The 12,473-nt window shown below is 40.0% G+C and overlaps 1 protein-coding gene across 6 annotated transcripts in view; it reads right to left on the bottom strand.

Moving 5' to 3' along the window:
- The window catches only part of DAB2 (DAB adaptor protein 2), a 166,544-nt gene that overhangs the window by 8,750 nt on the left and 145,321 nt on the right, over window positions 1-12,473 (bottom strand). For 3 of the 6 annotated variants that reach the window (XM_037138533.2, XM_037138531.2, XM_053657283.1), the window contains exons 2-11: window positions 12,268-12,460; window positions 11,172-11,311; window positions 10,417-10,515; window positions 8,350-8,481; window positions 7,774-7,854; window positions 7,290-7,316; window positions 7,003-7,056; window positions 6,538-6,600; window positions 1,618-2,277; window positions 500-662 (exon numbers count right to left, since the gene is read on the bottom strand). In XM_037138533.2, the coding sequence (XP_036994428.2) occupies window positions 500-662; window positions 1,618-2,277; window positions 6,538-6,600; window positions 7,003-7,056; window positions 7,290-7,316; window positions 7,774-7,854; window positions 8,350-8,481; window positions 10,417-10,515; window positions 11,172-11,311; window positions 12,268-12,358 (1,510 nt within the window). In that variant the 5' untranslated portion in view covers window positions 12,359-12,460. The remainder of the gene's footprint in view (window positions 1-499; window positions 663-1,617; window positions 2,278-6,537; window positions 6,601-7,002; window positions 7,057-7,289; window positions 7,317-7,773; window positions 7,855-8,349; window positions 8,482-10,416; window positions 10,516-11,171; window positions 11,312-12,267; window positions 12,461-12,473) is intronic. The other 3 variants (XM_037138532.2, XM_037138534.2, XM_053657284.1) reach the window with 3 other exon arrangements.

The raw sequence follows: 12,473 nt of genomic DNA, 5'->3' as shown, positions 1-12,473 counted from the left end.
CTTGTGCTTGCTTCAGACTTCAATCATATCCTTCTTGGGGTCCAAGATACCTTCCCATAGGGTTATCAGTTTAATAGGGTCCAGGGCTTTGGTCTCATAATGGCAATTTACATGGAAGACATGCATGTTGTTACTTTTCCAAAAGAGATGATAGTTGAGACTATGTCATCTCAGTCCCATTTCTCTAGTAAAGCTGGTCTGACTTCAGACTCCCTTGTAATTGTCTTCAGTAAGCTATTATCCGTTGGTTCAAATAAGTGCCTGATTGAGAATGGATTTCTTCTCACATGCCAATTCAAGGAGATGAATTTCATTTTTAAGTCAAGGGTACCAAATTCGGGTGGGATGGTAGAGAAGTAAAAGTAGGAGAAAGGTTCCCTAGGTTGCTAAATGTTCTGTCCCTGAAACCTCTGTGGATATGCGGTGCCTTTGCCCTATGCACGATGGCCCTAATAGTGAAAGCCACAGACCCAAGCTGGACTCCCTCTCAGGCACTTACCTAGACCTGCAAGGGGCCCCACAGGGGCAGAGGCGTTGTTTTTGAAGAGGTCCAGAGGGCTGGCCTGCGGGGTTGCAGGTTGTCCAGTGGGTGATGCCTGGCCGGGAGCTTCTGAGTCAGGAGGAGCAAAGATGTCTGACGTCAGCAAGTCATTTGCTGGAGACTGACAGGGCGGAGAGGGGCGGAGAGGAGTTACTGGGGGCAGAGAAATGCTGCCTTATTCCATCTCCTACTCTGTCCTTCTGATTGGGGAACCACACAGAACGAAACTGTTTCCGATTACTGATAGACTACTACAAAAAGCCAACCAGCCGACCAAACAAACAAGACGAGGATCTCTGCAATAGGCAGAATGTTGGATTTTGGACTCTCAAAGGGAAATCTAATTTACTTATTTTACACATTTGTATCTGTCTGGTCTCCTTATCCGCTAAAAGCTTGAAGCTGGGAAAGAAGGAACAACTGTAAATAAGTAGCTTACATATTTTTGATCATTCTAGTGGATTTGAATCCATAAAATTGACATAGCGGTCTCACTGTTAGGCCAGCCTACATATTCCAATGCGATTTAAAAAAGCATACAGAAACTGCATTTGAAATTGCTTTTGAATGAAACAGTAACAGTAAATACATGTTTTTTTTTTAAGGTAATGGATTAGCCAGTCACCTTTTAACACAGGAGACAAACTCAAGAATTTAGCAGCACCACTTGGGACACTAATGCAACATGAGGGGTGTGTGTGGGGCATGGGTTAGTGTGGGGAAGGTATGAAGGGAATCACAAGGACCCTTGCCCTCCGCTCCCAGTGTGACCATTGAACTTACCAGAGGTACAGAAGCATAGCAGCATTAAAAATGAAAAAAACAAAACTTGTGTTTAGTTAATAATAAGAGACAAGACATGCGAACGGAAAGCAGGGGTGACAAACACCGCTGAGAGAAAAGCTTCTGGAGGGTGGTGATCAGAGGAAGGGATTTCCGAAGGACAGGGCCTCACCCTGCCTTTTATTCTATAGCCACACAGGAAGCAACAGCAGCAGGGGAGACCGTGCGCATCCTACCGCCCTTTGACCCTGAACATGCAATCTGCCAGTGGACATGCAGAGAAGCTCATTCACCTTAGCAGTCCTTCTGCCTCTTCCTGGTTTGGTACTTTGTGGAGGTGGGATAATGGCTATGGAGTCATGTGCCGAGGACTGGACAGAGCTTTCCAAGTCCTGCTTTATGCCATTTGGTACGGGCAGTCCTTTGGGAGGGCTTCCCACAAAAGGGTTCAGGGAGGATTTGACCTGGAAGCCATTCTGTTCTCTTTCAGAGACCCCGTTCTGAGTTCTCACTGCTGGCTGGGTCTGTGTCTGCGGACTTGAAAGGGGCCACGGGTCTGCCTGAGCTTCCTGTTTGCCAGTCCGGTTAGAGATTTGGTCAAACTGCTGACCAAAGTAATCAGCATCCCCATTCAGGGGCCCATTACTCAGGGGGGTAGACAAACCACTCAAATCCTCTGTCTTCTGATCTGGAGATTTGAGAGAATCAAACGAAGAGGGTGACGATTGGTCTTGTTGTGCAAAAGGATCATCGCGGAAAGGATCAGGATTAGGGGTGGGAAAGAAATTGAGATTGGCAGAAAAGGCATTTTCGGGCAAGAAAGGTGCCTGAGGCTTTGGTCGCGGAAGAGAGGAGGAGGTGATGCCGTTTGTTAAGAATGAATTTTCTCTTAAAGAATTCTGATTGGTGTTGATTTCAGAGTTTAGATCCACTAACAGGATATCTTTGCTTTCCTATCACATTTGGAAAGAAAAGAAAAAAAAAAAAGAAGTGTTAGTCCATTTTGTGACTTCAAATGAGAAAACTACATAAAGTGACCAGAAGTATCAAATTCCCGTTAGATTTTTTTTTTTTTTAGTTTTGGCTAACTGGTTGACCACGACCTCTTCCCATCACCTTTGTGAGTGAGTGCATTTACTAGTTGAATAGGTCCTCCCTGCCCCTCCCCCATCACATGCCCTTTTATTTATGTCTAAACTTCATTGGCCCCTTATTAGATGAAATCTTACTGTTGTTTACTTCACTCATGTCACTCCTCAGCCTTAAGACTGGCTGAGTTCACCATCATCCTTATTTCAATTCATGTCTTTGAAAGTCTTAAAGAGAATCAGCTGTGATTTTCTTTCTAAGTCTACAAAGCTTGAAAGGAAGACAGGATCTCCAAAGCCCAGAACACGTCCTTCCTGATGCAGTACCTTCTGTTGAACTCCCTGGGCACAGAACCTCACCTCTCTAAACAAGCACATTTATTGGGTAACGCATTCATATTTTACAGTTCTGGCTGTAATAAAGTTTAAGGTCAAATACATCTCCCTGTAATTGGTCTTTCCTTTTGGTGGTGGAATTTTCCTCTCACATCACAGACTGTCATGTGTGCCTTTAAAAATATTTAAGGATCTTTTCCGAAGTGCTATCCCAGTTAGATCTCTCATCCTCATCATCCTAGTCTCTCCTCTGGACACACCCTTTGGTCTAAACCTTTCCAAGAAAGCGATACTCAAAATAGTGATCTAATCTTGTGTAACACGTCACATTAACCTCTTACATTAGTGACCTTTGTTGTAACAGTAATCTCATCTATTTAGTGCATAAATTCAACTATTCTTTAGTTCATCTTGAATTTATGTATAATCTAATCTTTAATTTATAAATAAAGTGAAGATATGGGTTTGAGTTCATTTGAAAGACATACTAAATGCACTCCTCTACGAATTCTACCCTTTACCATTTTCTGGTAAGATATTTATGTATGTATGTATTTACTTATTTATTTATACAGTGCTAGGTATAAAACACAATTTTTAAAAACCAGCTTTTTAGTTGTGTCAGGGCACTGTTTTTTTTCCTGTTTCAAACCAGCTTTTTTTTTATAAAGAACAGAATTTGTCAGAAGAAGAGGTTGTCATTAAAAATATATTTTTTAATCAAAGAAATAGATTGGAAGATTTCTTAATGTAGAGATCTTTAACAATCAAAAGGTAGGGGACAACATATTACAAAAGCTTGTGATTTCAATATTTATTGCTTCATTATGAGCCACCTCCAGTTAGAACAGTTGGTTATTCAGGGCTGGTAGGGTGCTCCTTCTCGAATACTTCGGAAGAAGGTCTTAGGACACCCAACAGGAGCCAATGTTAGACTTCTAAATAGTCACCCTATAAGCAAAATGTATAAGGCTCTTCTCAGGGCAGGGTTGCTGCTAATTTGAGATTGAGCATCCAGTTCACACACTACAGCTGAAAAATGCAAGCCCCTTCATCCACCCCTCCTCCCCACTCCAGTCCAGAGCTTCACGACTTCTTTGTTGGATGTCAACACCGCATCCAGTTGGCCACCATAAGAGGACCTGAGAGACAAGCCCTGGCACCAGGAAGGTAAAATACAGACCCTGCTTTTGAGGAGCCCCTGTAAGAGGGGCAGCAGGCAACTCAAGAGGTGCCTGTACAGAGACAAAGCTTTTAAGACTGAGCTGCATGGCTTTGCTCTTGTCCATGTAGATGTCTCACCTATCATTCCAGCCTGCCAAGTCCTGGACTTCTAACCAAAGCTTTTGGGGCCTCCTGCTGCTCCCTACATTAAAACAAGCTTTATGAGCTTGACTTTCAAAGTGTCCCACAAGGGGATCCAGTTTGCTTTGACCCTGACCATACTCAAGTTTGGATTGTGCATGGTGTCTTACTTACATGGCACTGCCCTGATCCCATCCCCGCACCAGAGTCGATCTCCCCAATGGGAAGCCATGCCCTACATTTTATGAAAATAAGTGTGATTTTGAATGGTCAAAATTTTTAAGTTAGAATATGCCTTTTCCCCCCTCCTTTCTATTGTTTTTTTTTTTAAGTTTTTGAGACCAGTATGGAAGAATATTGTTCGAGTCATTTTCCAATAAAAATTACAGCCTAAGGAATGCTACATAATTTGCAACATGAGTTTTATTGGAAATGCATACAACTATTCTGTATAAATGTTGGGGGAGGGGCAGGGCATAACCTATAAAGTCTAGGTAATTTAGATTTTCTCCTCTCTTCATCTGTACTGGAGAAACTATTGCAAGATTTGAATATTTTTAAACATGCTGGTTTTATCAAGTAAAGGTAAACCTATTTTGTGACCTATGAGTATAAAGTCACTCTGTAAGAACACACCAGCAAAGTCTGACCAGCGCTGAATGAGCACTGTTACGATTCTGTTACTTATCAGATACCATGTGCTTTGATGGTATTCATTCCTTTAATTTATTGTTAGTGCAACTAAAACTTGAATTTTATTTTTATAAACCAAAGATTCTTAGAATGCATAAAGTCTAATATCAATGAGACTTGGGATTACTCACATTGCTTTTCATTTTCATTTTCATTTTCAGAAACTTCTAGAAGGCTACAGAAGCAGATGAAGCAGTCTGTGCTTCCTTGTCTACCCCACCGGAATTCTACTTCACAGCCTCAGTGCTTTGATCTCTTTGAATAAACTTGTTTGAAGGTCAGTTATATTTAGAAACTGTGTCATTCAGACATGAATTTGCTTTGGGAAGGGGCTACCAGTGGATGAAGGGTGAAGTTGCCTAGGAATCAGAAGGACCAGAGCTATCACGGACCTTCCAGGGCTTCTATGCCAGTATTTCAAAAAAAATTATCCTTAGAATGGTTAACAAACATTGTGAAGAATGAAATGTCTTGTAGACAAGTGTGTCAGTACTGATTGCTTAAAAGAACACTAAACATTAAACAGGCATCTCTGTTGTAGGGTTTGTAGGGCCTCTGCAATGCTGTGATACAGTGTGAACTTCACAGGGTTGGGGGCTGAGTAGAGTATGGAAACCCCTGTTCCTTCTCATCTCCTGGGCCTGGGCATTTTACGTAAATGTTCATAGGCCTGGCATTCTCTGCAGCACTCAGGGGGCAGTGAGACTTACCCAGTCCTCCATCTGCTGAGGCTTTAATTCCAATGACCTTCTTGGTCATATCGATTTTGCTTGCTAATTCCCTGATATAAGTAAGAGACTCCTAGATAGATAGTGATGCCATTTTTGTCTGGTTCATGTTCAAGTCCAGAAACTCACTCAGAGCTATTAGCTGACCCTCTAAAACTAGATAAATACCCTATAATTAATATCTACTAACAAGCTTTGTAATTGGTTTCAATGGTGGCCTCTCTGTGGGATACTACACTTCATGATGTCACTGACATTGTATGTCTCACCGCTGTACCTGGCAGAGAGGACGTACTCAAGAAACTGTTAAGTAAGTAATAGAAGTTGTGAAAACCCATTTAAAATTACATGGGTAATTTCATTTGAGGTCTGTTTCGAAAGTTCTGAGACTTGGCTTTTAGTGGTGCATTTGAACCTTTTTTCTTAGGTAAATGAGCTTTTTTCCTGAATCATTATTTTCTTATCTGTAAAGAAAAATATTGTTTTATGCTCCCAAAGTTCTAATGAATCAATCAATATTAAGATTGATACATTATAGTATCCGGTAAAGCATGAGAAATGTTTAAAACACAACTGAGTCTCATATGCATTTTAAGTTGTACTTCACACCAGACTTACACTGAATCACAAGAGAAAGAACAGACAATAAATGGAGTGGCCAGGAGGCTTTACAACTGATCATCTAACAAGCATATTTCCTCCAAGTAGGCTTATGCCAAGAATTATTATTCAGCTCCTCCTGTTGATCCTAAGTAATACCAAGAAGGACTACATTGCCTAACCTATTGCTCAGATTTAACTAAGCAATTTAACTAAGCAATTTAACTCAGATTTAACTAATTCAGAATTAGTTAAATTAGTGCTGAATTAGTGCTGATAGGTTCCCATGGTGACTTAAGATGCAAATTTGTTCTAGTAGCCATTTACACTTTATGCAAAAAAAAAAAAAAATCAGCAGTCACCTTCCAAGTTTCAATGAGATGCTCAAGATTTCTGGCTAACTGCCAATCTGAGTCATAGATGTCATTTCTAATACATTGCAAATTTAAAAACAGACACTTACTGTTGCACTATTTAGGTCAGGAGGTGTAGACATGTCCCCAAACAAATCCATCTGGTCAACAGCCTTAAAAAAGTATTTTGGATTAGATTCAGATGTGTCTACTCGAAAAGATTACTTTGTATATTGTCGAAATTGTTTCCTAAACTGAAGGAAAGTGTAGGAAAGTAGCTGTCACAATTGGATTTTCATTTAACTTGTACAGATTTGATATCAGTCTATTTAGGTCAGGAAGTGTAGACAGGTATCCAAACATATCCATCTGGTCCAAACTCTTTAAAAATACTTGGATTAGATTAAGATCTGTTTACTGAAAAGATTACCCTGTATATTGATATCAATGTTGCACAAATGTTTAGGAAAATAGTTCTTGCAATTGGATTTTCATACAGTTTTGTATTTGCAATATCTATAGGAAGTAAAACCCATGATCAAGTAAGTAAGAATCATAAAGGGCCACATACATACCAATTTCAGTTTGTTAGCTTGGTCGTCATGAGTCATTAGGGCCTCGCTTCCATTCTGAAAAGATGGCAAATGGTTATGGGTTTAGCTGGTGAGCTTTAATTTTCTAGAGTGCTGGCTTGCTAAGCAGTTACAGTTTTGGCACTGATCATTCAACTGAACAACTCCCCTGACCAGAGGGTCATGAACAGAGTGATTAGGCAGAAGGGAAGCATGCTGGGCAGGCAGCAGACAAAGGCTTCTACACATCATACATGCACAATTCACAAGAAGAGGAGATGCAGTTTTACCTCGACTGCATTTTTGGCTTCTTCCATCTAAAAAAAAAGGACACAAATTCAATGATCTTAGTAGTTATAGTTAAAGGGACTTAAATCAAAGAACAAACATACCTATGGGCTCACAGGTATAAGCAAGAGAGACTCTTGCATGTTATCTCTGCCCTACATTCCCCTGCCCTTTTCATATTAATATTGGACTTGAATAGAGTTACTGGACTTAAACTTGGTAGTCTTGTATAGTCTTTAGAATCAATGTGAAGCTTGTAGGGAGAAAAGACAGACATCAGGGACTGGAAATCAGAAGTCCCTAAAGATAGCATTTATTCATTACTCTATTGGGAATAATAACAGATAATACATTTTTCTGCTTTGCACACTTCGGAAAGCCACATAGAAGCCAACTCTCCAGATAAGCTATATGTTTACATAATGTTCAAATGTGGTCCTGAATAGTGACTTAAGTTTAATAGAACCTGTATTGGGGAGTACTTGCCTTTTTCTTTTCTTCTTCCTTTTTCTTTACATTATAGATCACTTGAAAAAGGTCTTTGAGATCAATGACCAATGGCTCAGCCTGAAGTAAGAGAAAGCATATTCATCGGTATTTTAATCTTACAATTTTCTTCCCTTTGTCTCCCATCAATTCTGATTACTACTGTTTTCTTCCTCTCTTTTGAAGCTCCTTACTACCTTCCCCTGTTTCATGGGATATCACCACCACCCTCATCTCCATAAAAGACTGCAGGGTTAATAAGTACTTAGAAAAAATGAGAAACACCATGATAATCTTCCAAGTTCCTTTGGCACTTCTAGCAATAATTCACTATTATTCTAAAATCAGTATTGACCTCATCAGAAAGCCCATTCTAATAATCCATATGCCATATACTCCCCAAAAATATTTTTAAAAGATTCCTTAGACCAGTGAAGATAGTCATCCTTTGAATCATTGTTTATTCTTCCTCGTATCTCCAGTTGTTTCTAGAAAGCTCTCTAACTGAGTGGCAGACACTCCTGTGCTCCACTGAGGACAGGTCCATCCAGGTATACCTCAAAACTTAGCGCTTACCTGTTGTCCTGTTTTTATAGCAAAAAACTGATGCTGGCCTTCTGCTCCACACACGTAACCAAATGCTCGGTTGTCTGTCACATCTCGGGCAATGAAAGAAATCTTATTTACTGGATGTTCATGCTCAATCACCTGCAAAAGGAATTGGAAAAAATAATTTCCTGGGAAAACTAGAATCTGTTTGTAGGCTGGCACAATTAAGCATCAGATATATGAAAAAGCTAAAATATTTGAAGAAAAAATGTTTTACCTCTGGTTGAAGGCTAGAGTTATATTTATCCTGATTAGGGAGGGGCCCAAAAGGAACAAAGAATAGCAAACAAAAGAGGGGAGAATGCCCCTTCTTGAAAAAGTGGTACTTGCATCTCTACCCCAGAGATGTGATATCACATAGAAGGAAGGGCTGAGGACTGGAAGACCAAGAATTTCTAAGCTGAAGATGGGGGATATACCTATTCCAAGCAAGTGTACTCTCCCAGCTCAAAGACAAACTCAAGTGATCAGCATAGCTAAGCTGGAGAAGTGTTCACATGGTTTCCTTGACAATGGCTCAGAGTGGCCAGAGAAAAATTAACTAAATATCATTAGAACAATTATCCCAAGTATATTCTGGAAGTTGCCAGATGCTATCTTCAAGTGTTTCTTAACCCCACTTAAATATCCAGGAACAATCTGTGATGGGGTTAGTAGTACCCTCCCCTCGACTCCCCTCCCCCTTTCTCTTGGTTCTTTCAAGTGAACAGCAGACCTCAACCCTTCAGCGATATTTGTAGGTAGTCAGAATGTGTCTTTGCTTTTGTTTCCAAACTCCTACTGAAATGTTTATTCTGGCTATCGCAGGAGGGGTAGGAATGAGGGAATGTTTGTGAGGGAAACTTGCTACCATTCTTTAATGGACTTGGGAAGATAAGACATGAGAGATGAGGTAGAGTGACAATAGCAATGCAGGAGGACCAGCAGGTGAGTGAGCACTTACTAGGGCTCCAGTGTATGTGGAACCCTGGTTTGGCCAGTGGATTTTGCATATTAGATAGAGGGCATCTCTAGGAAGGGATAGATAGCAACTGGAAGTCTCCCCTGATACAATGGAGTATTTTACAGCAATGAAATTAAGCTACAAACATCTGAAGTAAATGAATCTTGAATAGAGGGAAAAAATGAAGTCCCAGTAGACTTAAAATATGATAGCTTGTGAATAAGACTCAAAAACAAGCAAACATGACTATTCATACATGATGAAAAAAAAGCAGCAACAACAAAAAATGATCAAAGTTACTCCTGTGGGGTGAGGAGGAAAGAAAAAGAAAGAAGAAAAAACAGGGATCTGTATTACAGGCAATATTCTAGCATTAGATCAGCCAGTAAGTTTGCCAGTATGTTCAATAAAGGGTGGAAATAAGTAGGTTCACAGTTCTGAGTAAATAAAATGAAGAGTTGATTCTTGTATCATTATGTATTATTTATTATGAATTAAATAAACCTAAATTTGCACACCCTTGTATATTAATATGAGACCCATGCGTATACCTGTGATAGCATCACAAACCAGAGGTTAGAATTACCATACATTTTTGGACTATAAAATGCACACTCCCCCCAAATTTGGGAGGAATAGTGGTTGCTAATGCTGCTGTTGAGTTCTGTTTACATTTATACTGGTGAAATATTATGTTATTTATGTTATTATATAGTTTACCACATTTTTTGCTTCAAAAGAATTTTTTCTCCTCTAAAACCTAGGTGTGTCTTATGGTCTGAAAAATATGGTAATCTAGTTCTTGTACCCAGGGTCCCCCCACCAAAAAATACCCAAGTGGTATTTATAGCATACCTATGTTCATAGACCTGCCGTTCCCATCTATTAGAGGAAATAAATTTCAAAATTAAGTATCTTGACTCCGCATCTCCTACCCTGTTTTCTGCCTTTACCTCTGGAGAAGTAATATATACTATTTTTTTTCCTACAGAATTTGTTTCTACAGGAAGAGAAAAAGGAAGCTAAAGACTAGTTGTAAATTATTTGTCAACTCCAGTATCAGAAAAGTGTCAGTGAAAGTGAATTCTTACCCCAGTTTTCTCATCGATTATTTTAATACCAGAGAGGGAAATGTTGACCCAGATCCTTTGCTTGTGTTGTCCCTGAGACCGACCAGCTGCCGCCATGCCCTGATGAGGTTGGAAAAACAAGAAAAACATAGTTAAAAGCACCCCACGATGCTTCTGATACTCAAAGTTTAAAGGACAGCTTTGTTTTGGACTTAGTTTCCCATCTATGAAAGGCTTAGGCATCCTTTGTAGGAGGCAGTGGGATGGAATAGAAGGTGCGGAGCCAGGGCATCACTGGTAAGCTCTGCGAACTTGGGCAAGTCCTCCCAATTCTCTTGACCTCAGAAAGCCATTGGTAAGGACAAGGAGACTGGGTCAGAAGACCTTCGAAGATGTTTCTTCTAGACCTTGTCTTCTTTAACTAGTATCATTTAATTAGTTTCACATGGTGGCAGTTCTAGACTCCAAAACTTCAGAAAACCAAATGGGCTAACAGGAAAGAACACCAAGTCCTGATTTTTACCTGAATACATCCAGGGTTGGAAATTTGACCCACCCGAAGGGAAAGGCGTGTAGAGTCCTGTTGTACTAGAATCACACTCAGCACACACAAACAAGCTCGTGGCTCCTCAGAAAATGAGGTGCCATTGGGTCAATTATGAGATTGGAAAGTTTTTCTTTCAAATAACTGAGGTAGAGGTAAAGGTAAACTTCTGATATAATTCCCTCTGTTGGATACTGTTTGAACACAGAGGTGAGCATGCTTCCCCCCTTACCTTCAGTTTCATCATAGAATCTTGGCTCATTTTATCTCCCCTTGCATCGGGTACATCATCGATGCCAATCAGCTTGGCCTTGTACTTGACACCATCACCTCTGAATCTGGCCAAAAGATACTCATCTGTCTTTTCTGAGCCTGAGAAAAGAACGAAATATGGGCTAAAGTTTATAAAAGCATTTAAATGTTGACCCCATGTATAATCAAATATGTTCCAGATTCTCCAAATCAGAGTAATATAAATCTTGACTACACTATGACTGAGTAAGTGCGTGATGTTCTATCCTCATTCTCACTTCCTCTGAGTAAAATCATGCTCTGTAATGCTGTGTTATGTGTGATGTTGGGGTAGAAAGAAAATAAACTTTTGAAGGTGCAAAATGGACTGAATTATGGGAAACTTATGGAAATATGTGACATGGCATGTGGGGATATTCATTGGAGTTTTTAACATATTTTTTAAAGAATTTATAAAGAGATAATGCTTTTGTTTTTTGATGAAAGAAAAATAAGGCACCACACAATTAACTAACATTTTGAACTGTCAATAAGGCAGGAAGGAATTATGGGTAAATTTATTTGAAGATTATTTAAGATATTTATCCCATCTTTTTTACTTCTGCTGCTTCTCTTAAAAGGCCTATGCAGCCTCACTCCCATTGCTGAAGTGTAGAAGCGAGAGGCAAGCAAGTCACAGAATATTCTCAAACTATGCATGATCAAGAACTCTGGCACTTTTTCGTGGTACTTCAGGTCAAAATAGAGAGTCTAACAAAATAAAGATTTTGATTTTTTTAAAAAACTGCGAGGTAATATATAGGTTACTGAAAGATAACCATATAATAGTCAATAGTTACACTTATCAGCTGAACAAGATGGTGTAAGAGCATCCAGGGCAGTCACAGGGTTCAGAGGCATTTCTTACACGTGGAGTGAACCGAACTCTAACTCTCCTGTTTAGGAGACCTTGAGCCTAGGCCAAGGTAGAAGCAAGGCCAGGGCCAGCTCTCACTTTACTCTGAACTTCTCACTTGTTTTCAGGTAACCACCACTAGCTCCCCTCATTGGCCTAAAGACGATTTATTTCTTCATACCTTTCCTTTTTTCCTTCTTTGACAGCGCTTTTGGGGCGGTCTGTTGGTCAGGCTGACCATTGGTTGTGCTCGTTTCTACTTCGTTAGACATGGCGAGAAGGCAGACAGCAAACTCCAGCACCAGCGGACGCTCAGTGACAGCAGCAGATCCCCGACAGAGAAGTCTCAAATGAACATAACCTACTGCAGACACCTGTAGGCAGAGT

This window comes from Artibeus jamaicensis, unplaced genomic scaffold (genome assembly GCF_021234435.1).
Source record: "Artibeus jamaicensis isolate MK-2021 breed Jamaican fruit bat unplaced genomic scaffold, CSHL_Jam_final scaffold_369, whole genome shotgun sequence".
Taxonomy (NCBI): domain Eukaryota; kingdom Metazoa; phylum Chordata; class Mammalia; order Chiroptera; family Phyllostomidae; genus Artibeus; species Artibeus jamaicensis.
This window is presented reverse-complemented; position numbering and strand designations above follow the sequence as displayed.